The 22,598-nt window shown below is 38.5% G+C and overlaps 1 protein-coding gene across 1 annotated transcript; it reads right to left on the reverse strand.

Annotated features, from left to right (window-relative positions):
* Window positions 1–640: 640 nt before the first annotated feature.
* Window positions 641–10,237, reverse strand: LOC105841546 (odorant receptor 4). Its single transcript, XM_021347609.3, is given in 10 exon segments — window positions 641–703; window positions 1,672–1,738; window positions 2,701–2,789; window positions 4,695–4,799; window positions 6,060–6,156; window positions 7,631–7,720; window positions 7,722–7,830; window positions 8,545–8,733; window positions 9,524–9,676; window positions 9,982–10,237. Coding segments are annotated over 10 exon segments (1,218 nt in total).
* Window positions 10,238–22,598: the final 12,361 nt, after the last annotated feature.

Consider the following 22,598-nt stretch of genomic DNA (forward strand, 5'->3'; position numbering starts at 1 on the left):
GAGTGAGCCCATTACGGCCCGATGTTTATTGAAACATATCCTCTAACCGTTCCTCGGAGATCCCATCATTAATCGTTCTCGCTTGATCGATGCTAACCGAGTTGTATCGAGTTACGATAGATTGAACCGATACCGTAATATATCGCACGATGTTCGACTTAACACTCACTAACTTGACGCCGGAAGTCAAGCTTAAAGCGTCAAAATAACACACTATTTTAGTATCCTTTTTTATTTATTTATTGCTTAAATGGGTGGACGAGCTCACAGCCCACCTGGTGTTAAGTGGTTACTGGAGCCCATAGACATCCACGACGTAAATGCGCTACCCACCTTGAAATATAAGTTCTAAGGTCTCAGTATAGTTACAACGGCTGCCCCGCCCTTCAAACCGAAATGCATTACTGCTTCACGGCAGAAATAGGCAAGGTGGTGGTACCCACCCGCGCGGACTCACAAGAAGTCCTACCACCAGGCAATTCTAATTTAACATTAATTCAATTAAATGAATTAACAACACTGTCAACTAATATTTTATTTAAATTAAAATCATAGCACAAGCTGTACTCGTGAGGACAATCGACTAAAGCTGAAATATTTGTGCAAAGCTAACAATCAAGATTTGACTACAAGCTATTAACTACTCTTGTTCGCCATAAACGGTGTTCATCAATGAGAAATAGGACCAAGTTGTGCTGATCACCTGTAGACAAAGTTAAATTTAAAGCTTTTCTGTTGACACTCGCAGTAGTCCGGCGCTAATGGTATAAACGTTCCACCACTTTTTTTTTATTGCCTTTTAATGGCAGACGAGCATACAGCCCACTTGGTGGTGAGTGGTTACCGTCGTCCATGGACTTCAGCAATGCCAGGGGCAGAGCCAAGCCGCTGCCTACCACTTAGTACTCTCCACAAGCCTCGTTTGAAGAAGGACATGTCATAGCGCTCGGGAAACACCGTGGAGGGGAGCTCATTCCATAGCCGGATGGTACGTGGCAAAAAAGACTTCTGGAAACGCACTATGGATCACCGCAGTGGCTCCAGGTAGTATGCATGAACTCTACTCCGGTGGCGGGCGGTGCGACGGTAAAAACGAGATGATTGTATCATCTCAAACAATTCCTCAGAGCACTTCCCATGGAACATACCACCGAATTAGTGAGCTCTGTGTGCTTAGTGCGACTTTCTTAACATTCTCGATAGCGATGCAGTAGCACAGATTACTAAATAAAACAGCGCCCCTAGCGGCCAACGTAGGCAAACATTCCAACCCCATACAGATTCGAGTTAACTTTTACGTTACCGATAACGTTAAAAAACTCGTCGGTTTAAAAAACTGGTCGGTTTATCAAAACGAATAAGTGTGATTGACGACCTGCATGTTCTACTATAACAATAACGTCACTAAGGACTAGATCTCCGAAACTATCAGTCTGATAAACTTTAAATTTGCTATGGATTGTAATATGCGGGGACGATTCTGCCACGATTCCACAGATATCCTTTTATTTACTTATAAACACGTTATGGTGTCTATGAGCTCTAGTAGACACTCAGCATCAGAGCATTGTGAAATAAAATAAAAATATCAAAATCAGAATTTATAAATATGTAAGGCGCGTTAAATAGTTTAAATTTCCAGTCTGGTGCCTTCAAATATATTATTCTCACCTTCGTGAACATATTGAGAGTGACTGGTGCATATTTCAACGACGTAAGACAGCACGCGCGCTGCGACCTGTGAAATACAAATGGACATTCTGATGAATTCAAAACCTCTGTCGAATTTGAATCTAGAATCAACACACAGTGATACTTAGTTGTCGCAAAAAAACTGTTTCGCCGGTAAGAGTAACGCCACCTATCGTTGAATAGTCGAACGAATATCGAAGGATCTAGTAGCACCTAGAACGCTCGAGAAGTACAACGCCATCTATTGTCAAATAGCGGAAACACAATACTCGAAACGTGTGGAAAATTTTCGATAATTCTAGGGGTGTGGTATCGGCTATAAAAGCGTTGCAGAGATGGCACGAAATCAGTCAGTAATTGGAACTATTAGAAGCGAAACAGCGAACGGATCACCTGAAGCGAAGCGGAAGAAGCGAATTGAGAATATTAAAGTGTTTGTGAAGTGTTTGTTGGGTGTTCTAAGTGTTAATGCAGTGGTAACTTGTAATTCGGTAGAATTTTCATATATCCCGAACCCCTGCGCGTAACAAAACAATAAAAGCACTGTTTTTTTTGTATAAAAAACTAGCTTTTCATTTGCGCACATGAGCTACACTTAAGATTGCGTGGGCGTACACCCATGCCAAGCACTAGGATGAAAGGTTACCTTTATTCTTTCCAAGCGTTCAAAGTATTTTCATTTCATTTCAAGTTCCTTTGTGAATTTCGTTACAATCGGTTCAGTGGTTTGGACGTGAAAACATAACTAGCAGAATTACTTTCGTACTTACAATAATATTGTTTGATATGACAGTCAATTTACATGATACAGAGGCGGATATACTATTATATAGATTTCTACTTGTATTGTAATATATATATTATGTATTAAAAACCGGGACACAAGTTTAACGATAATGTTCGTCACTCAAATGATTCCCTCAACTCTGGTCTCGGCAGCCACACGCTAACTATTGCGCCATCCGGTCAATCAATTAAATTGATTTTACATTAGACAAGCTCTAATACCTTCTGATTATCAACAACATGGTTTTCTGGTAATGAGTTCCGCCCTCAAACCACAGATTTTGGTAAGCCGTATCTCCGATTCTTGCACTCTGGAAAATAAATGGAAAATAATCCTACATACGTTATTTTCACACTACGGAACCCTCACACATTACGACGTGAACATATTGAGACATTAGCTCGAAGTTGCTGTTGTATTGTATAACAACTGTCCAACTCATGACTGCTTTGAGCCGAGTGGTGCCACCCACCCGTGCGAGCTTAGAATACATCCCTCCACTTGTATCTGGTAAACATAACAGAACTCAAGATATTTGACAGGTGCCTGGATCTCCACCGAACGGGGGAATCTCAAGGTGGGTGGCGGCATTTACATTGTTGATTGGGTCCGGTTCGCTTAGCGCCAGAGGGCTAGTAAGTGAGCTATGAGCTATTCCACTCATCTAAGCAAAAAAAGTCTTCTCTTTGATGTTACCCGTAAACACCTCTAAGTAAGTGCTACGAAGCATAGGTATGTTTTTTAGTTTCTGTTAACTTACAGATCAGTCCATAACCCACAGGGCACCATATCGCACAGGACGCATAGCTTCTCGGCAAAAAAACACTAGAACATGCCTTAAAACTCCTGCATCTTTCATTACCGAAATAAACGCGTATTAAGTACGAGGTAGTTCCACAAAATTTGGTATTTGCAACAAAACCTGAATCTCTATACTGTCGCATCACTGGATACGAGAACACTCAGCATCTCAGTCATTAGACCGTGCCACTAGGGCACTTCAAATGTAATGTAAACTCGTAAACATTTCATAGGTGAATTGATGGATGCCAAAACCTATCTGCATTAGTTGCAGACCAACAGATTGGTTCACTCACAAGCTTGAATCTGATCAGCTCAACATGTCAAAATACCTCATCGTTTATCATCTTGTTTGTCTGCCTAGATACGCTCACTCAATTACAAGCAGCTTTTTTAGCTCACTTTTTTTTATTATTGCTTAGATGGGTGGGCGAGCTCACAGCCCTGGTGTTAAGTGGTTATTGGAGCCAATAGACATCTACAACGTAAATGCGCCACCTTGAGATATAAGTTCTAAGATCTCAGTATAGTTACAACGGCTGCCCACCCTTCAGACCGAAACGCATTACTGTTTCACGGCAGAAATAGGCAGGGCGGTGGTACCTACCCGCGCGAACTCACAAGAGGTCCTACCACCAGTAAAAACTTGCTTGCTAAGTTAGAGGCCCATAGACATCGCGAGGTGATTGCTAGCTGTAGACGTGAATTCAAAGCAATTGTCATGGAGCAGCTGTCCCACTATTCAAACAACAAAACATGATTGCTTCGATGGTGATGTGCCTACTCCAATCGGAAATGTTTAGCGTTACATGAAATAGTTGATGATATTGAACCACTGCATTCCGCAGAGATAATAATCATAAATATTGGTGCTACTCCACAATGTGACTTCAAAGCAACGAAAAACATAAAACAACAAGTCAAAGCTCAACTTTTACAAGAGAAAAAATGGTCATCAAAAGCTGGATGTTTTCCTAGAAATTTCATAGCGCTCTTTAATTTTACTGCCAATACGTGAAAGTTTGGGTTCGACGCTCAGCTTTTTGTTTAAGATCGATACATTTTCCAAATTGCATGTCATAGAAAAGACTCAACTATTAGTCTTTTTTATTACTCTAGATGGATAAATGACCCACTCGATGATCCCACTGATGGATCTCGACCCACTTGATGTTAAGCGGAAGCCTACCTATAAACGTGCCACCCTCGCGATGGGATATGAGATCAAAACCCCAACATCATGGAATGGCATTGATGCTCCATCACGATACGGGGGCTACTGGTGCAATATAATAATAATATATAGTATAATATACACGGTATAATTGCAAGGCGATTTTGTACCGAGAACACAGTGAAATATTTTGGTAATGAAAGGAATAAGCGCACTCGATGCTTTTATTTAAAAACGTACCGCTCCAGTCAGCAATTCGCCGAAATAACAAAGATAAAAAACGAACTGCAAAGATGAGAACACGGCTACGTAATTGTTCAACATGTACGTGGGGCCTCGGGAGAACTGCAACACAACACACAATAATAACACACGTATTGTAACTACAATAAATACGTCGTTGATAATAATTTATTTTAAGACAATTAATTGATCGGTTTGAACGATTTACTGTCCAGATGGAAGCATTGGTTGAGTCGAAATAGTATTGATTTATTACTTCCATCGATCAAGATCCAAGATCTCACGGACGATCTCCAACACGATGGACCGACCTCATAAAATCTGTGACTCAGTCCAACATAAACGATTGCTCTCACTCTGGGAAACACCGTGCCACATGGCATCGCATCGCGAGAGCATCGGCATCGCAGGATCCGACTGATGCATGACCACAACCGTCTAGAGTGTACGAATAGGAAGAATTACTTCCATAAACACAAGTAAGCACATATATGTTGTATATGCAATAGGCAGCGGCTTGGCCCTGCTTCTGGCGTTGCTCATGTCCATGAGCGAAGCTAACCTCACCATCAGATAGGCAGTATGGTCGTCCGTCTACAAGGACAATAAAAAAAAATGTGTGCGTGTACTAGTGTACACACGTAAGAAGTGAAACTTATTTTTCGAAAAATGATCTACATGCAACTTTCTAGAAATTGGTTAAATAAAGTTAAATTAGATAAAGTTTAAACAAAAGGATTTTATTATCATAGACATGAATACAAAAAAGATGGCGCGTAACGGAAAAATGTGACGCGTAACCGAAAAATGTGACGGTAAATTTTTTTCCAACGCCGATAAAGAAGTTTCACTTCAAAAACTTGCCAAATTACCAAAAAACCTGTTAATTACCACCTAACCTTTGCAATATTCCGTATTTCTTGAAGCTGTAATCCAATGCGAAGTAGTCTTATGGGTCAGACGTCCGGTGTGCCCCAATCGAGCGATGCGACTAAGCGGGTGTTCAAACTCAGCAAACAGATACCATTTTTCAAACTAAATATCTTCTTAATAGGAATGAATGATGAAGTAACGTCGTTATAAAATCCTAATAGTGGGACGTATGGTGGGATCCCACAGGCGGTGGTTTGGCATCCCGCTGCCGTCAAAGAAGACCTTCTTTAAAGGGAGTTTGTAAGAAGTTCTAAGTGGAATACAGCGGCAGAGGTATATCTCGGGCTTTGTCGATGTGCACAAGCATTATCTAAGATAAAACGTAATTTAAAAACATCTAGACTACACGAGGTTGGTCAGTCTGTTTCATTGTAAATTCGACATTATAATGTTCGTGTAGTTTTATTTCACTTATGCAGGTCGCCATACCTGTCCGGCGTATCTGAAGAAGCACGTTGTTATACCCACAAACAGCAGATTTACGAATATAATTCGATTGAACACACTATCCAACAATCGTGATAATCTGAAACATTAACAATAGGTGAGCGTACTCTGAAAAGGAAAAAATATATTTGACTATGCACCTGTATGACTGAAATGGGTATATGTTCATGTTACACCGGTAAGAGTAACGCCATCTGTCATCAAATATCAGAAACGAATATTAAAAGAACTAGTAATATCGAGAACTCTCGAGAAGTGTAACGCCATCTATTATCAAATAGCGGAAACACATATCAAAATGACTCGTCCTATCGGGAATGTTCTCGATAGTTGTAGACTTATCATGTCAACTATAAAAGCGTTGCTGAGATGACATGAAGGCAGTTAGTAAGCTGTTCTACTCGAAGCGAAACAGCAAACTAATCACCTGAAGCGAAGCGGTAGAAGTGAATTGCAGATTTGTAAAGTATTCCTTAAGTGTTTTAAGTGTTAAATAAGTTAATATAATATGTACTTCAGTGAAAGTTTTATTTATCCCGAGCCCCAGCGCGTAACATTCCTAATGATTTATACATATTAAAAACAATATTCATTTTCAAAAATGTGATCATTTAACCATGTTCATGATTCGTTAATACGTAATCTAAAGCAAAGACTGCCGCTGTCACCGCGTCATGAGTTAGCCTGGACCCTTATTGCATATTAAATTGCTTGATATTAAAGTGCTTGGATATTAAAATTCATACCAATAAAAACTTGTGAATATAGATGTTACTTGTTAATTTTCGGAGCAGGTTTGTTTCACGCAATAAACGTACATACATATGTATGTAGAGATAAAGGATAAGTATTAACCTCGGAAATAAACATTTATGGATAACTTTAGCTAATGGGTTGTAACACGAGTTTTTTAAATAAATAAAAAACTTTAAATTATAAAAAGTTGTATTTGTAACCCTTGTTTTGTCTTTTTCAATAATTCCAGGAGCACAGCCAAACCGCTCCTTATGCACGTAAAAATGTATGTAACTAGTCTGGCCATTTATACTATTACATAAAAAGTTCATGCTAACACATTGCGCGATATCTAAAAAACGTGCCTAAACTGGAAATTACTTTTTGTTTAAAAGAACACCAGCTCTGCCTAACTTTACCTACCTCATCTGTCTTCACATTCGCCTGTTCCGAGGATGATTCTAATACATTCGGTATATTTATTGTAAAAAAAAATCTAATCTATATATAAGTATATAAAAATGAATTGCTGTTCGTTAGTCTCGCTAAAACTCGAGAACGGCTGGACCGATTTGGCTAATTTTGGTCTTCAATTATTCGTGGAAGTCCAGAGAATGTTTAAAAGGTGAATAAATATGAAAATACTCGGAATTATATAAAAACAAATAATTTAGTTTTTCCCTTGATGTGTCCTCCGTTGGACGGATTCGTTTTGTTTGTTTTAAGTTTATTTTATACAAAAGTTTAGGTCTTTTATTTATCGATTGAGGCACCACGAAGTCTGCCGGGTCAGCGAATATGATAATAAAAATTCTTACTCAATCAACTGTTGATGTCTCATGACGAACTGCTTAATCGCCAATTCATCAGAGCTAATAGGCTGTTCCTCGTTTCTTGTTCGCAACCGGATTTAGTTGAAGCAAATCTTCACGTAACAAAGTAAACTGCATGCCGAGGTTAGCGCAGAGGGTTATCATAATCAGTTCAGCACCGACGTAGACAAACACGCACAGGCATTCTAATAACATACCAATAAGATCAGATTTTTAAGCTATTGCATAGCTTTTATTGCGGGCTTTGAGCGCGGCGACCGAATAAAGAAATACCTTAACGAAAATAAAACCTAACACCCTCACTCCGCCTACCATGTAGATCGCCCTCAACACATTCACACGTTGCGCTTCTGTAGTGTTTGTGAATAAGCGCGCGGCGTGACGTCGCATTGCATGTGTACACTATTACAATTTGAATTCCACCAACCACCCCACGACTTCAGACCAAAGATTTAACTGTATTTCAGCAGTTGGGCTGTTCTGTTCTTAAAACCTAAGTGCATGTCTGCATCGTGGCTCTCGATACGCACTACTACCCCTATAGTATACCCCCATCAGATTTCCTTTTTTGCCAATGTTGAATAGGCGTAAAATAACAATTTTTTTTTTTTTTTATGATTGAAGGATTACTGGTAGCCCGGAGGCCTTTCCAGTTTCACCAGGACAGGTGGGCGAGCAAAGGCTCAGCCAAACTCTTCATCATAGGTCCACTACTAATTTCTACTCTGATTTTTTTATCAAAAGCCAACTGTGACCCCTTTGATCGTGATCCCCTTGGGATTGACGCACACCTGGTCCCGTATGACCTTTAAGACAAATGACACTAGGATATAAATTAAAACCTTACGATCTCTACTTAAAGGGTTCAAAGATAGAAGAAAACTGCAAATAAAACTTACCACTATAAAATAAAAATGCGTAAACAAAAATATACACCGCCCAATCATTAGATGGACTTAACGGATAGCTACAAGTGATTGGCAGTAGCAACTCGCAGTCTTCCTTCATGAGAAACCTTCGAACTAGGGTCTCCAGGAGAGGAGAGGTCATGTACTGAAGAGTTCCCACCATGCTAATCCAAAATATTACTGGAAATAATAAAAATATTTAGGCTAAATGGCGTTTGAGGCCTGTTCTTATGTATGTATATATGTTCAAGTTGCTGAAATGAAGATGCTGAGATGGATGTGCGGCGTGACTAGGCTCGATAAAATCCGCAACGAGTACGTGCGTGGAAGTCTAGGTGTACGGGACATCGCCGGCAAGATGCAGGAGAGTAGGCTGAGATGGTATGGTTACGTAAAAACGAAGCCACCTGACTACGTCGGAAATTTAGCACTACTGCTCTACTTCCGCGGTCGGAGACCTAGAGGTAGACCGAAGATAAGGTGGAAGGATGTAGTACTGAAGGACAAAAAGGAAAGCAATGTTGCTGACGACGATGTCGAAGACAGAGCGAAGTGGAGGAAGAAAGTGAGGAAAGCTGACGGGATAAATAGCTGGAAAGAGAGAGAGTATTTGAGGCAGTGTTACGTAAGACTTTCAGGACTACTAGTGAGTAGTGAGTGCCATTATGTGGCATTATTTGGTTTTTAAAATTTTTTAATCAATTGCTAACTGTTACAAGAGCCCAAAATAAGTCTTTTTATAAGAGATCGATTTCAATAATCCATCATATTATCTCAACAGCGGACATTTTGTATCTGGTATACTATTTAGGACCAAATAAAATTTTCCTTGTCTAAATATTATGTTCAATATAATATGCGTCACAGTAAAATAACATCAACCTTTTAAAATTTATTCCTATAGAATTTCCTCGAGTACAGAACAGTAAAAATTTAACAAACTTTAGCTATTAAAAATATCTCGACCGACCGGAATTACAAAAGTTTACTTTCTTCAATATCGCAGCCCTGTCGTTGCTCTGTGTCACTGTCAGATTCGTTCTCGTCCACAAGCTCCCAAGTTCCCGCATTATGTGTGACACTTGTGAAGTGTTCGGCACCAAAACGAACGCTTTCAGAATCGCTGTAAAGTAAAAAAATCACGGGACTTTGTAATCTCTACTGATATACCTACCATCTTAGTGGTTACAGTTTTAAAAGCGGCCATTTCAATATGGTGGTTCGAATTATTTTCAACGGTAAAAGGGTATATTATTACCGGTCTGAGACCTTTTTTTTCAGGCCGGGGCCAAACTCCTACGAGGTCTCCACGTCTAGTTGGCGCGCGGGGTGTCTGGGACTTGACGATCTGCAAATTTTGGGAGCAGATCGCGGGCCCAAGGATACCCGTCTTAGACTAACGTAACTAAAATAAAACGAAGTACTTACCTTGAGTCGCAACCAAAACGGGGGGCATAAGGTATGCAATTACAAATATCTCCTCCTCGTACAACAACTTGCATATATGCAGAATTGCTGTAACATACATCAAAACAACGCAAGGTGTTGTGATAATCAATCGCCAATATCGTTGAATGAATGTTTGATCCTCGGCGAAAAACTTTATGTTACTCCAGGAGAGGAAGTCCAAACTGGCCTTGAAGGATCTCGCAAAATCAACAGGATAATCTTTTAAGGCTTCCATTGCTTGAGATGAACCTATGTACCTAAAATCTTTAAGCGTTAATTGTTACTACAGTCTACAAGTAACACTACCCGTGGAAGTCAAGGACTAATTTGAAAGATAATGTTGACCGTTATCATGAGCCGGCAGATGACTATATAACCCACCTAATAAGACAATGCCGGGTAAATACAGTCACAGTCTTCAATGTCCATAAATAACTCTGTCTATAAGCAGTAACGATTGAACCCAACGAGGGCCGTGAGTTTGTCTTGGTATACTAGAAGCCAAGTTCAAGTTGGCAGGTGACAGACAGGTCACTTATTTACACAAAAAATATCTCAGTCTCGAAAGCTTCCAAAATCATTCCATTTTCTTTTCACAAAATTTTTTACACTTTATGGTTGAGGTTTTCGATAAAAACTCATATTTCAATTAGAGCTTCTTCTGAATACATGATATTTCTTATATAAGTACTATTCCACTCGCAATATGCCTTTACAAATTCTATTAAACGATTGCCAAAGCGACGATGCCAACAGTGCTTTATACTTGAAGCTCATACATACAAGTTCAGACTACGAGAACAAAACGCTATCAGGAAAATATTGAAAAGAGTATTTTCCGATATTCTTTTATAAGGCGATACGGGAAGATGAGCTTACTATCCTCCTGGTGTTAAGCTCTTAGAAAACCGGTGGTACCGCTTATTAGTCTCAATTAAATTGATGTACTTAATTTTTAGTCGTGCTAGTGAGCTTAGTACATATGGGTATGCTGTCACCCCTAGTTTCTGGGAGTGTTATTCTGGAATGTGGTAAACTCAAAGGTAGCTGTACGAAAAGTCCAGGTGATTTTATCGCATGTATTCCGGTTTCGAGGGACATATTTCGTAGTCCTACTGTTGCTTCATTCGAAGAACTGTTGTAGTTGGTATCCGATTTCGCCTTTAGCGTTACGGTTAGCGTGGTATGGACATGTGATGCGTAGAGAGGAGATGCATGTGACTAGGAGATTTATGGAAATGGTAGTACAAGGTAGAGGGGGAAGAGGTCGACCGAAAAAGACATAGATGGAGTGTGTGAATGACGATATGAAAGAGAGAGGAGTGAGTGTTAAAATGATGGCTGATAGAGAATGAAATAGAAAAATCGCTGTGGCAACCCCACCTAGTGGGATAAGGTGGAGACAAAGAGACCCGATTTCGCTTTAAGCCAACCCTAAGTTGTCTGTCAAGGCAACAGGATCTACATCTTCATGTCCGAGATGAACGAATTAAAAATGAGTGTTTTTCATCACGACCACCGCACGTGAAAGCGTGAAACAGTATAAGTAATTCATATTTCTGTAGTCTGAATCAAAAAAAAGAAAACCAGTAGTTTATGTAATTGCACCGAGGTGGCTATGTTTTGTTTGATTCACGCATTGATGATATACCATTATAGTACCGTGCGATTTACGGAGGCATACATTTGGATGTATTGATTTATTTAATGTTAACTCTAGTGACTAAATTTTAATGAAGTAAAGTAAATGGAACAAGATTACTTTCACTTAAATATTGTCACCTGTATACTGACATAAAAAAATCAGGAATAAGACGAATTCTAAATACATTTCAAAAAGATACTAATTTCGACTGGGATCACACTCGGCCTTCGTGGTCCGCAGTAGTCCGGGCTACTAACCACTAGACCAGGGGTCGGGGAACTTTTTTAATTATTACCCCAAAATATTTTTGTGTAAGTTGATATTACCCCATGGCGAAAATAAAAAAAAAACGAAATCGCTTCTTTTTAGCATCTTTCATATTATAGCCCCCATGACCCCATGAAAAGAAAACAATAACTAAAAATTTAATTTAAACATCATTTATTCAATTTATCAATGTAATACCTAGTAATACATAACGGTAATAATAGTAATATATGTAATATACAGTTGAGGAAAAAAAATCGCCTTTTTTAATTTAAATGATTTTTTTTGGGAAAATAAAAGAATAGATTCTAAAGAAGTTTTACTTCAATATAAGTATACTTTTTACTTAGGAAAGTTTCATTTTTACCCCCCAAAATCTCATTTTACCCCATTTGGGGTAATTTACCCCGGTACCCGACCGCTGCACTAGACCAACGAGTAGTAGTAGTAGTAGGAGTAGTAGATCTTAGCAATAACAAGATTATTCTAATTTTTATTAAAGTGCTTTTAACGATGCGAATTCGTCGCAACATGTAATTCTTGTTCATGGTAATATAAACTTTTTAATTATGCGGTTTCGCCGTAAAATTTAACTAGCATACCTTTTCCAGTGGGTCTCGTAAAAGGTGACTAAAGAATTCATCTGAGAATGTACTGCAGCGTCCTTTGAGCACTGTAACAGCGTAATGAGACCGCAAACTGGCATTCATTGGTGATAAGTCCTATAAAGAGTCCGCACAGGGATTCAATCACCCACTGCCCTGCTACTACTGCTGCGGAGCAGTTATGGAATCCGGTTACACCGTGGGACAGCCGTTAACGGTAGGCAGCGGCTTGGCTCTACCCCTGGTATTGCTGAAGTCCATGGGCGACGGTAACCACTCACCATCAGGTAGGCCGTATGCTTGTCTGCCTACAAGGGCAATAATTAAACAAAAACACAATGCAATTGAAACTTTAAGCTCATGTCTCAAAGTCAGTGGCGGTGTTCAAGATCTGAGGTCTACATAGGCCCAATCATGAAATGAAATCATTTTTAGCTGTCGACTACATTACTACCTAAATTATGTCTTACTGCTCGCTTTTAGTGGTATCCAAACAAAAACCCCAAAAGACTTCAAGTTCGAAACAATGTTATGAGACAATAATCCTTTGCTAAACAACATCCCGGCTAACGGAAAACGAGAGGAAATTCTCGAAGTTTCTTCTATTCAATAAGTTTTCGGGACTTTATTGACAATTTCTCATCAAAAACAAATGAATAGAGCTCTCGGGAAATGGCAAAAACAATACGAGGATCCCGCTTCTGAAACTTAGGAAAATTGCAGTCACAGTTGATTGTCGAACTCATTATTTTGGGAATGGAGACACGCACTACCCAGTACCACCAAAATCCATGAGCATCATAACGTGACATCAGCCCAGAGTTACCCATCAGAGATAACAACAACTTACTGCCGATAGGGCGTCTTCTAAGCTCGCACCGGTAGGTAGCATCGCCTTGCCTATTTCTGCCGTGTAGCAGTAATGCACTCCGATTTGAAGGTTCGCACTATTGTACTATACTAACTGAGACTTAGAACTCATGTCTGTAGTTGGGTGGGGGAATTAAGTTTAATGATGATTAAGGGCTCTGGTAATCACTTAACACCGGTCTAACCAAAAAAAATTTAATATTATTTGTATTGTAAAATCGATATCTCACAACTGTGACGGACACATACAGGATGATGGTGCCTGCCGTTCCTCTAACATAACCGCCGATTATTGTACTTCCCCGTGGCATTCATTATGTAAGTCGTCGTGGCCTAAAGGATAAGACGTCCGGTGCAGTCGTATCTAGCGAGGCAACGGTGTTCGAATCCCGCAGGCGGGTACCAATTTTTCTAATGAAATACGTACTTCACAAATGTTCACGATTGACTTCCACGGTGAAAGAATAACATCGTGTAATAAAAAACAAACCGGCAAAATTTTAATGCGTAATTACTGGTGGTCGGACCTCTTGTGAGTCCGCACGGGTAGGTACCACCCACCAACCTGCGTATTTCTGCCGTGAAGCTGTAATGCATTTCTGTTTGCAGGGTGAGGCGACCGTGGTAATTATACTGAAACTTTAGGACTCATATCTCAAGGTGGGTGGCGGAATTTACGTTGTAGACGTCTATGGACTCCGATAACCACTTAACACCAACTGGGCTGTGAGCTCGTCCATCCATCTACGCAATAAAAAAAATATAACTTCTGTGGTTGTGAGCTCGAGTGTGACGCCTAAGGCAAATATTAAAGTGTTACTACTGTTTGCATTTGCTCTATGTACATTTCTCTAAGCCCCTACCCCCCGCCCCGCCTCGGCCCAGTTTTATGGTAATCAGCTCAGTCGAATAATTCTCGAATATTCACAGTCTATTTATATAAAATATTAATAAGTTTAACGTTGCGAAATTTGAATATAATTATGTGAGCATTTCTGATTTACAACATCACTCACTTAACTTCTCGTAACCATATTTATGTATGTGTCGTGTGCTAATGTTTGCTTTGAAGGATTCAATTGGACCGCGTGTGGTTCTGACGGGTTATATATTGGGATGAATGAAGTGGGGCGAATTAAAGTAGGCATTATGTGTTTTTATAAGTTTTTTGAAGTGAAAACTTCTTTAGAATCGTTGTGATTTCAAACCGGATGCAACGGAAAAAACGACAGGTAAGAGACACAAATACAAAAATGTGTAGGATGAAGCCAGCAAAGAATGAAACAGAAATATACATACTATTGAATACAGCGCCATCTGTGAGATTTTTTAATACTAACGTGTGTATGAAAGCTCTTGTAGTGAATTTTGATTTAGGATTATACGTGAAATTAAAATATCAATTCACAGAGGGCGCTACCTTACAGTTATTTACTAATGACAAAATTTTACATACACTTAAGACGTTTAGGATAATTGTATTTTAATTTTGGAAGGTTTCACTTCTACCACGTGTGAATTGCACACATTTTGTTTTTTTTTAATTGCTTATGTGTGTGGACGAGCTCACGGCCCAGATGTTAAGTGGCTACTGGAGCCTATAGACATCTACAACGTCAATGCCGCCACCTACCTTGAAATATGAGTTCTAAGGTCTCCATCGTTATAACGGCTGCCCCACCCTTCAAACCGAAACGCATTACTGCTTCACGGCAGAAATACGCAGGGTGGTGGTACCTACCCGTGCAGACTCACAGGACGTCCTACCACCAGAATAAGTATAAATAAACCGACGTACATGCTAGTGGCAAGAGTATACTGAGCCTAGTAAGTCGCTACGGGAACCCATCACGCATCAACTAAATGCCGCCAGGCTCCTTAAAACATTAATGAATAATAATAATATAATAAATATTAAATATTATTATCTAGTCTCAAATTAGGATTCCATGTACTATGGAAACTAATGTTTATACATGGGTCGCTGTGGTGCCATCTCCCATGGGATGTTACGACAGTAATTCATTGTGATGTAAATATAACTACTAACATAGGTCTAAGTCTTATTAACAATTTATATGAGTCATGTTTACTTGCAATAAAAACATTATTATTATTATTATTATAAACTGATAGATATATATTATAATATACATACTTACGTACTTAGATAGGTGTAAACAAATACATTTATAGATATTAAGCGCCGACAAAGAACAACACACGCTTGTTCTTCACCCGAATCGTTAACCCGATGTAGGAATCGAACCCACGACCCTTGGATCAGCAGTCAGGGTTCCTAACGAATGCGCTGTCGAGTTAGTATTTCTTATCTTACGGCTGGTCTACCCTTCAACTTGGAATACATTACTGCTTTGCGGCTGAAATAGTCCGTTTGGACCACCAGTAGTTAATAACCTCAGAAGACGCCCTTCCACTGATGAAAAACCTCCTGACCTTTTCTAAAGTGCCATTCGATCCCATTTACTGAGTGGGACAGCCGTTACAGTATCCAATCCAAACTTCAATTTTGTGTCCCAAAATGAGTGAGAGCTTTCATGGATGGGAGCACTTGTGATATCAATGGGTTTCAAGAAATCTCTTAACACCAGGTGGACTGTGAGCTCTTTTATAAAGGCAAGTACTAATAAAAAGTTTCTAATTGAAATCAAAGTTCAGTTACGGTACAAAAACTCACTTTAATGACCACTTTTCAAATACACTAACGCATTTTCACCTGTTCATAACCGTTTATCTTTAAAACTCATTATACAGTTTCATCTGGATCGAACACGATAGCGTGCACAAGCAAGTGTGTCAACACTGGCCATTATTAAATTTGTTTTTGCCGGAACAATAAGTCCCGTCGCTAATTTAATTAAATTTCTGTTTATGTTTTCGTGTTGCGTTTCAAAACCTGCTCACTAACTTGCTCGTTGTGCAATAATAGCGCCCAGCGATGTTTAGGTTAGAGACAGTCCAAGTGTCATGGTCTGGATTGGGAGTGCGTGCCGGGTATGACTGTCGGGTATGATCCTCTAATCTTATTGATCGAATTATAGGAATGGTGACTGTTACGTGTTCTATTCTATTATCAAGTTGTAATACAAAATCAAATAAAATTCAAAGTATTGGAAAATTTAGATAATTGCCTTGATATTATTACTGGTGGTAGGACCTCTTGTGAGTCCGCGCGGGTTGGTACCACCACCCTGCCTATGTCTGCCGTGAAGCAGTAATGCGTTTCGGTTTGAAGGGTAGGGCAGCCGTTGTAACTATACTTGAGACCTTAGAACTTGTATCTCAAGGTGGGTGGCGCATTTACGTTGTGGATGTCTATGGGCTCCGGTAACCACTTAACACCAGGTGGGCTGTGAGCTCGTCCACCAATCTAAGAAAAAAAAAAAAAATGTAATTTTAATTAGATTCAGCAATAAACAGTAAACAGATTACACTTAAAGTACTCGAGATGCCAATACAATATAGGTTTCATGTCCTCAACAACGTTTAACGTTAGCTCAAAAGAACTTTGCTATCACTTAAAGTTGCCAAGTTTCGGGTACCACTTATCGGCCGGTTGTTATCTGTAAAAGAGGCGATAAACCAGCCCGGTCCGTTACTAAGGTTAGCAAACGCGGTGAAACCACGCGAAAATGTACTTTACGCAATGTTATTAAAATCTTTTTATATTTTGTACCAGCGACTCGCACTCGCTTCGCTTCGGAAACATTAAATTTTATTATTAATAAACTGAGTCTCGCGATGTTGCCCGCGGTTATTGTCGTATCGCGAGTGACGCCGCGGAGCGAAGCTAGTCCAAAAAAAGTAGCCTAAGTTACTCCTTATATCATCAGCTACCTATCAGTGAAAGTCTCGTCAAGATCGGTCCAACTGTTCCAGAGATTAGCCGGAACAAACAAACAGACAGACAAAATTTGTAAAAAATGTTATTTTGATGTATGTACCGTATATGTATTCCTATGCATGTAGTAAAAAGCGGTTATTTCAATGTTACAAACAGACAGATGTTTATAGATAGATGACGGCCTCACGACCAAGATAGTAACATAGAAACGCCTTATGATATGAGTTTGAAGTCTCCATTGTCTGTATATTGGCTGTCCCACTCTTCAAATCAAGACTACAATTTCGCGGCGGCATTTGGCAGTATCGTGTATCTGTACCGGACTACTACCGCGGGTGTCCGAGCTTACAACAGGCCTTACCACCAGTAATAAAAACAGGAAATTCTTATGTTCATTTGTGGACTTAGAAACTGAAATTTAAATTGAAGTTAAGTTTAAATTTTACAATAGTTATATTATTATACTTAAATTACTCGCAACGACTAAGGTACCATGTGAAGTAGGTAATAGTAAAAATGATAAATGTGTAAGGTAATCTACTCTTTCAAACACCGAGCCCTATGTAACGACATGAAAGCAACATTTGCACAATAGAATAGTCTTCGTAATGACCACATTTAATATCATCGGCATAAGATGATAAATAAATAAAGATACTCAAGAACCACCTAGCGGTCTGTTAGTAAAGTATTGCTTTAAATCCCGTTCAGAAATACCCGATATCAAAAACATAAAGAAACAAAAAACTTCGTTGCCTCAACTTTCCTATATTTGTATACTGAGTTTTTCAAGAATCAAATTGGAATGTCAATCAAAAACACCAGAAAGTCAACACTCAATGGTAGATCTCGTAACGAATTCCCAAAGGGAATCCAATTTACGCCGCTTACAAAACTTTCTGCCAACATGTCCGCCCTTAAAAATACCCTCGTGGGCATTTCACACATTTTTACTTAGTATTTACAGGTATTTATTTCATTTTATGTGACAGCCCGTCCGAGTGATGAGGGTACGAAGCCTTTAGAAATATTTTAATGTTGTCCAGAATTTTTAATGTCATATTTCGCCGGGGATTTGTGACACGGCTACGTATTATTATTACTAATGTCATATTCGAGTATTAAGTGCCATCACGGAACATAGCTACATAATATCTGTGTTGCTCTTCGCATATATTTTTATAAAAATATCAATATGATTTTTGTTCCTATTTGCTGTTGTTTCTCAGTAACTCTTAAGTGGGTCTTTCTTAGTCTCCAAAATGCCCAATCCTGCCCAATATTGAGTAATGTCTCCTCCTCTTTCCTGGTAATGTTGATATAGAGATTGTGTGATAAAGATAGTATATGATGGACTTGCGTGAAGTATTATAGTAGAAGTAAAAGTTGTGTATATTTTAAAAAAGTGCTATTTAGTTATTGCTAATAAGATTCTTCTTAGAATACTTCCCGAAATAAATCATTATAATAAGTAATGTTAATAAAATTAACATACTGACATACAAGCAATTGTTATTATTTAATATCACCGCCCATCAATATCAATCTACCCATCCAATTTTATCTTGTCATTTACTTGGAAATTCAATTAATGCCTTTGCAATATTAAGGAAGTGAAATCTTGGAAGTGTCTGTTTCTTCGAGTGGCTATCAAAACAGGGCTGAAAAGGTTCAAATTAAAACCAAAATGGTCATGAATTATTGTTTATAAACCTTTAGAAATATTGAGAGATCTTCACCGATATCTTTATAATAAACTAGCGGCCCGCTCCGGCTCTGCTCGGGTCTTTAACAAATATTTCAACGATATTTGACGTTGTTTTATTTTTTTAAATAAAAGAACGCTTATTGCGGCATAACTATAATAGTTAGACATATGCTGTCATGACACTTTTTGTAAATAACAATGTGTTCTACAAATTCGTAGTACATTATTTTATTCTATCATCAATAGTTTTCGCAGGGCACGCGATGTAAAGAATATTTTAGGTTTGTTTTTTTACACCTTGGATTACGTTATTGGAGTTTTAGTAAGGATCTCTAGTTTTTTCAAAAAATATTATAACCTATGTCACTCGTGAATAGTGTAGCTTCCAAACAGTGAAATAATTTTTCAAATCGGTTCAGTAGTTTCGGAGCCTATTCAATACAAACAAACAAACAAACAAATCTTTCCTCTCTATAATATTAGTATAGATGACAACTTATGAATCAAATGAGCAAAATTCTTGAAACAAGAAAGTTGATCACAGCCCAAAAAATTTCAAGATTCGATTTTCAAATATATTCCAATGACTCTCAGACCCTCGGTACGGGTTGACACCCAGCTTGGTCGAGGGTGCTTACCCCTCGAGCCCAACGGTCAATTGACTTTGAAACTAGATTCCGATAGCTCTTCCCAAGTCGAAGAGCACTTGACTACAAACTCTCAGTTATTTCTTTCCAGATTTTTTCCCACACGATACCTAGAATTTGTTCAGAAAAGTTTAGGTTCCTCGGGATGGATTACTCGGCCTTTTTCTGTTTATTGCCTTTTGTTATTGAGAGGATTTTCTTAGGCAATTGGGTTAAACGAATGAAAATATTTTGCTCTGGTGGTTGGAATATTGGTTTAGTTTTTAGGGCTATTTTGATTCTTTGGTAAATTTGATCCTTAGAGACTATAAATATTTTACAATAAATTAATTTACTAATAGAGTAGTCCATTTTGCGTATAAAATTATATTTTTTATTAGTAATGCCGCTGGCTTCGTGCAGCGCAATCCCGATGGTCGTGGCGAGTCTTGAGTGAGGTTATATCCTGCAGTGTTCGTCTGTAGGCTGATAAGGCATACACCAAAGTGCTTCTCGATCTTAACGGCTTATTCAACTAATCTGTATACACCAAATGTCTGTCTGCAAGACAAATTCGCTTCACTTCATAAACGTAGTTCTTTTTTTTTAATGACAAAAAAGTAACTAAAATTGATACTACACCTGTTTACAATAGTATTCTACAGATGGCGTTATCAGTTCTGAATCATGATTGTGTTGCATGTCGATTGCGCGTATCCACGCCCCGTCAATTGGGTTTAATACTCTTTTTACTGGTGATAGGATCTCTTGTGAGTCCGCGCGGGTAGGTACCACCGCCCTGCCTATATCTGCCGTGAAGCAGTAATGCGTTTCATTTTGAAGGGTGGGGCGGCCGTTGTAACTATGCTTGAGACTTTAGAACTTATATGTCAAGGTGGGTGGCGCATTTACGTTGTAGATGTCTATGGGCTCCAGTAACCACTTAACACCAGGTGGGCTGTGAGCTCCACACATCTAAGCAAATAAAAAAAATAAAAGATTTATGAAAATTGTGATTGATGATGCATGGAAGAGACCGCGCCATAACTTGTCCAGCCGATTAAGCCGTTCTGGCTGCAAATTGTATTTGTACTTTGACTTCGGTATCAAGCTAAGAGACTAAATTGACATTGCCATTTAAATGTATGTACGTCAGGTTTTCGAGAAGTCAATCTCACGGCTCAAGGTAGGCGTCAGTGTTTGCGTTCTGACATCAATGGGCTTATAGCCCTCGCTCAGTATACGTACGTGTAAAGGAAATAACGCAATAAACTCATCTGTATGTTCACGAGTCGCCGCCGGCCGTAAACGTATTTATTTCATGAGCACACCGCTCATATTTTGAATAGCTGTCATTTCCTTCGTATTTCCCGTTTGGTGAGATGATTTAAGTTCGTTGAATTTTTGTTTTTTATGAACACGCAATTCGGGACGAAAACACGTGCTCATAAAAATCTACATTCAGGCCAACAAGCTGAAAACAAATGAGTTGAAGGTTTAAAGTTTTGAAAGCTGAAGAGCTTACGGCTGATGTTAAGTTGGCATGGGAGCCAACTTAAATCTCACAATGTCAATGCCGCCGTTGACCTAATATGAGATCAAAGTCAGAATTGTTTTATGATAATAGGATGGTGGTTGAAATAAGCTTCAAAGGGAATATCTTCCACCGAGTAGTGTTGTTACTCAATAAAGTGATAGTAAAAATATTATTGAAGTGAAACTTCTTTATCGGCGTTGGAAAAAAATTTACCATCACATTTTTCGGTTACGCGTCACATTTTTCCGTTACGCGCCATCTTTTTTGTATTCATGTCTATGATAATAAAATCCTTTTGTTTAAACTTTATCTAATTTAACTTTTTTGTATTCATGTCTATGATAATAAAATCCTTTTGTTTAAACTTTATCTAATTTAACTTTATTTAACCAATTTCTAGAAAGTTGCATGTAGATCATTTTTCGTAAAATAAGGCCATAAACAAGTTTCACTTCTTACGTGTGTACACTAGTACACGCACACATTTTTGAAGTGAAACTTCTTTATCGGCGTTGGAAAAAAATTTACCGTCACATTTTTCGGTTACGCGTCACATTTTTCCGTTACGCGCCATCTTTTTTGTATTCATGTCTATGATAATAAAATCCTTTTGTTTAAACTTTATCTAATTTAACTTTATTTAACCAATTTCTAGAAAGTTGCATGTAGATCATTTTTCGAAAAATAAGGCCATAAAGAAGTTTCACTTCTTACGTGTGTACACTAGTACACGCACACATTTTTTGAAGTGAAACTTCCTTATCGGCGTTGGAAAAAAATTTACCGTCACATTTTTCGGTTACGCGTCACTTTTTTCCGTTACGCGCCATCTGTTTTGTATTCATGTCTATGATAATAAAATCCTTTTGTTTAAACTTTATCTAATTTAACTTTTTTGTATTCATGTCTATGATAATAAAATCCTTTTGTTTAAACTTTATCTAATTTAACTTTATTTAACCAATTTCTAGAAAGTTGCATGTAGATCATTTTTCGAAAAATAAGGCCATAAATAAGTTTCACTTCTTACGTGTGTACACTAGTACACGCACACATTTTTTGAAGTGAAACTTCTTTATCGGCGTTGGAAAAAAATTTACCGTCACATTTTTCGGTTACGCGTCACATTTTTCCGTTACGCGCCATCTTTTTCTTGCCCCTACCACGGTTGGTTCAGACGAAGAGTACTTTCACTTTCTCCAACGGAGTAGGGATAGCATTAATGTTTCACTTCTTACGTGTGTACACTAGTACACGCACACATTTTTTTTTTGAAGTGAAACTTCCTTATCGGCGTTGGAAAAAAATTTACCGTCACATTTTTCGGTTACGCGTCACTTTTTTCCGTTACGCGCCATCTGTTTTGTATTCATGTCTATGATAATAAAATCCTTTTGTTTAAACTTTATCTAATTTAACTTTTTTGTATTCATGTCTATGATAATAAAATCCTTTTGTTTAAACTTTATCTAA

Source organism: Bombyx mori, chromosome 18 (assembly GCF_030269925.1).
Source record: "Bombyx mori chromosome 18, ASM3026992v2".
NCBI classification, from domain to species: domain Eukaryota; kingdom Metazoa; phylum Arthropoda; class Insecta; order Lepidoptera; family Bombycidae; genus Bombyx; species Bombyx mori.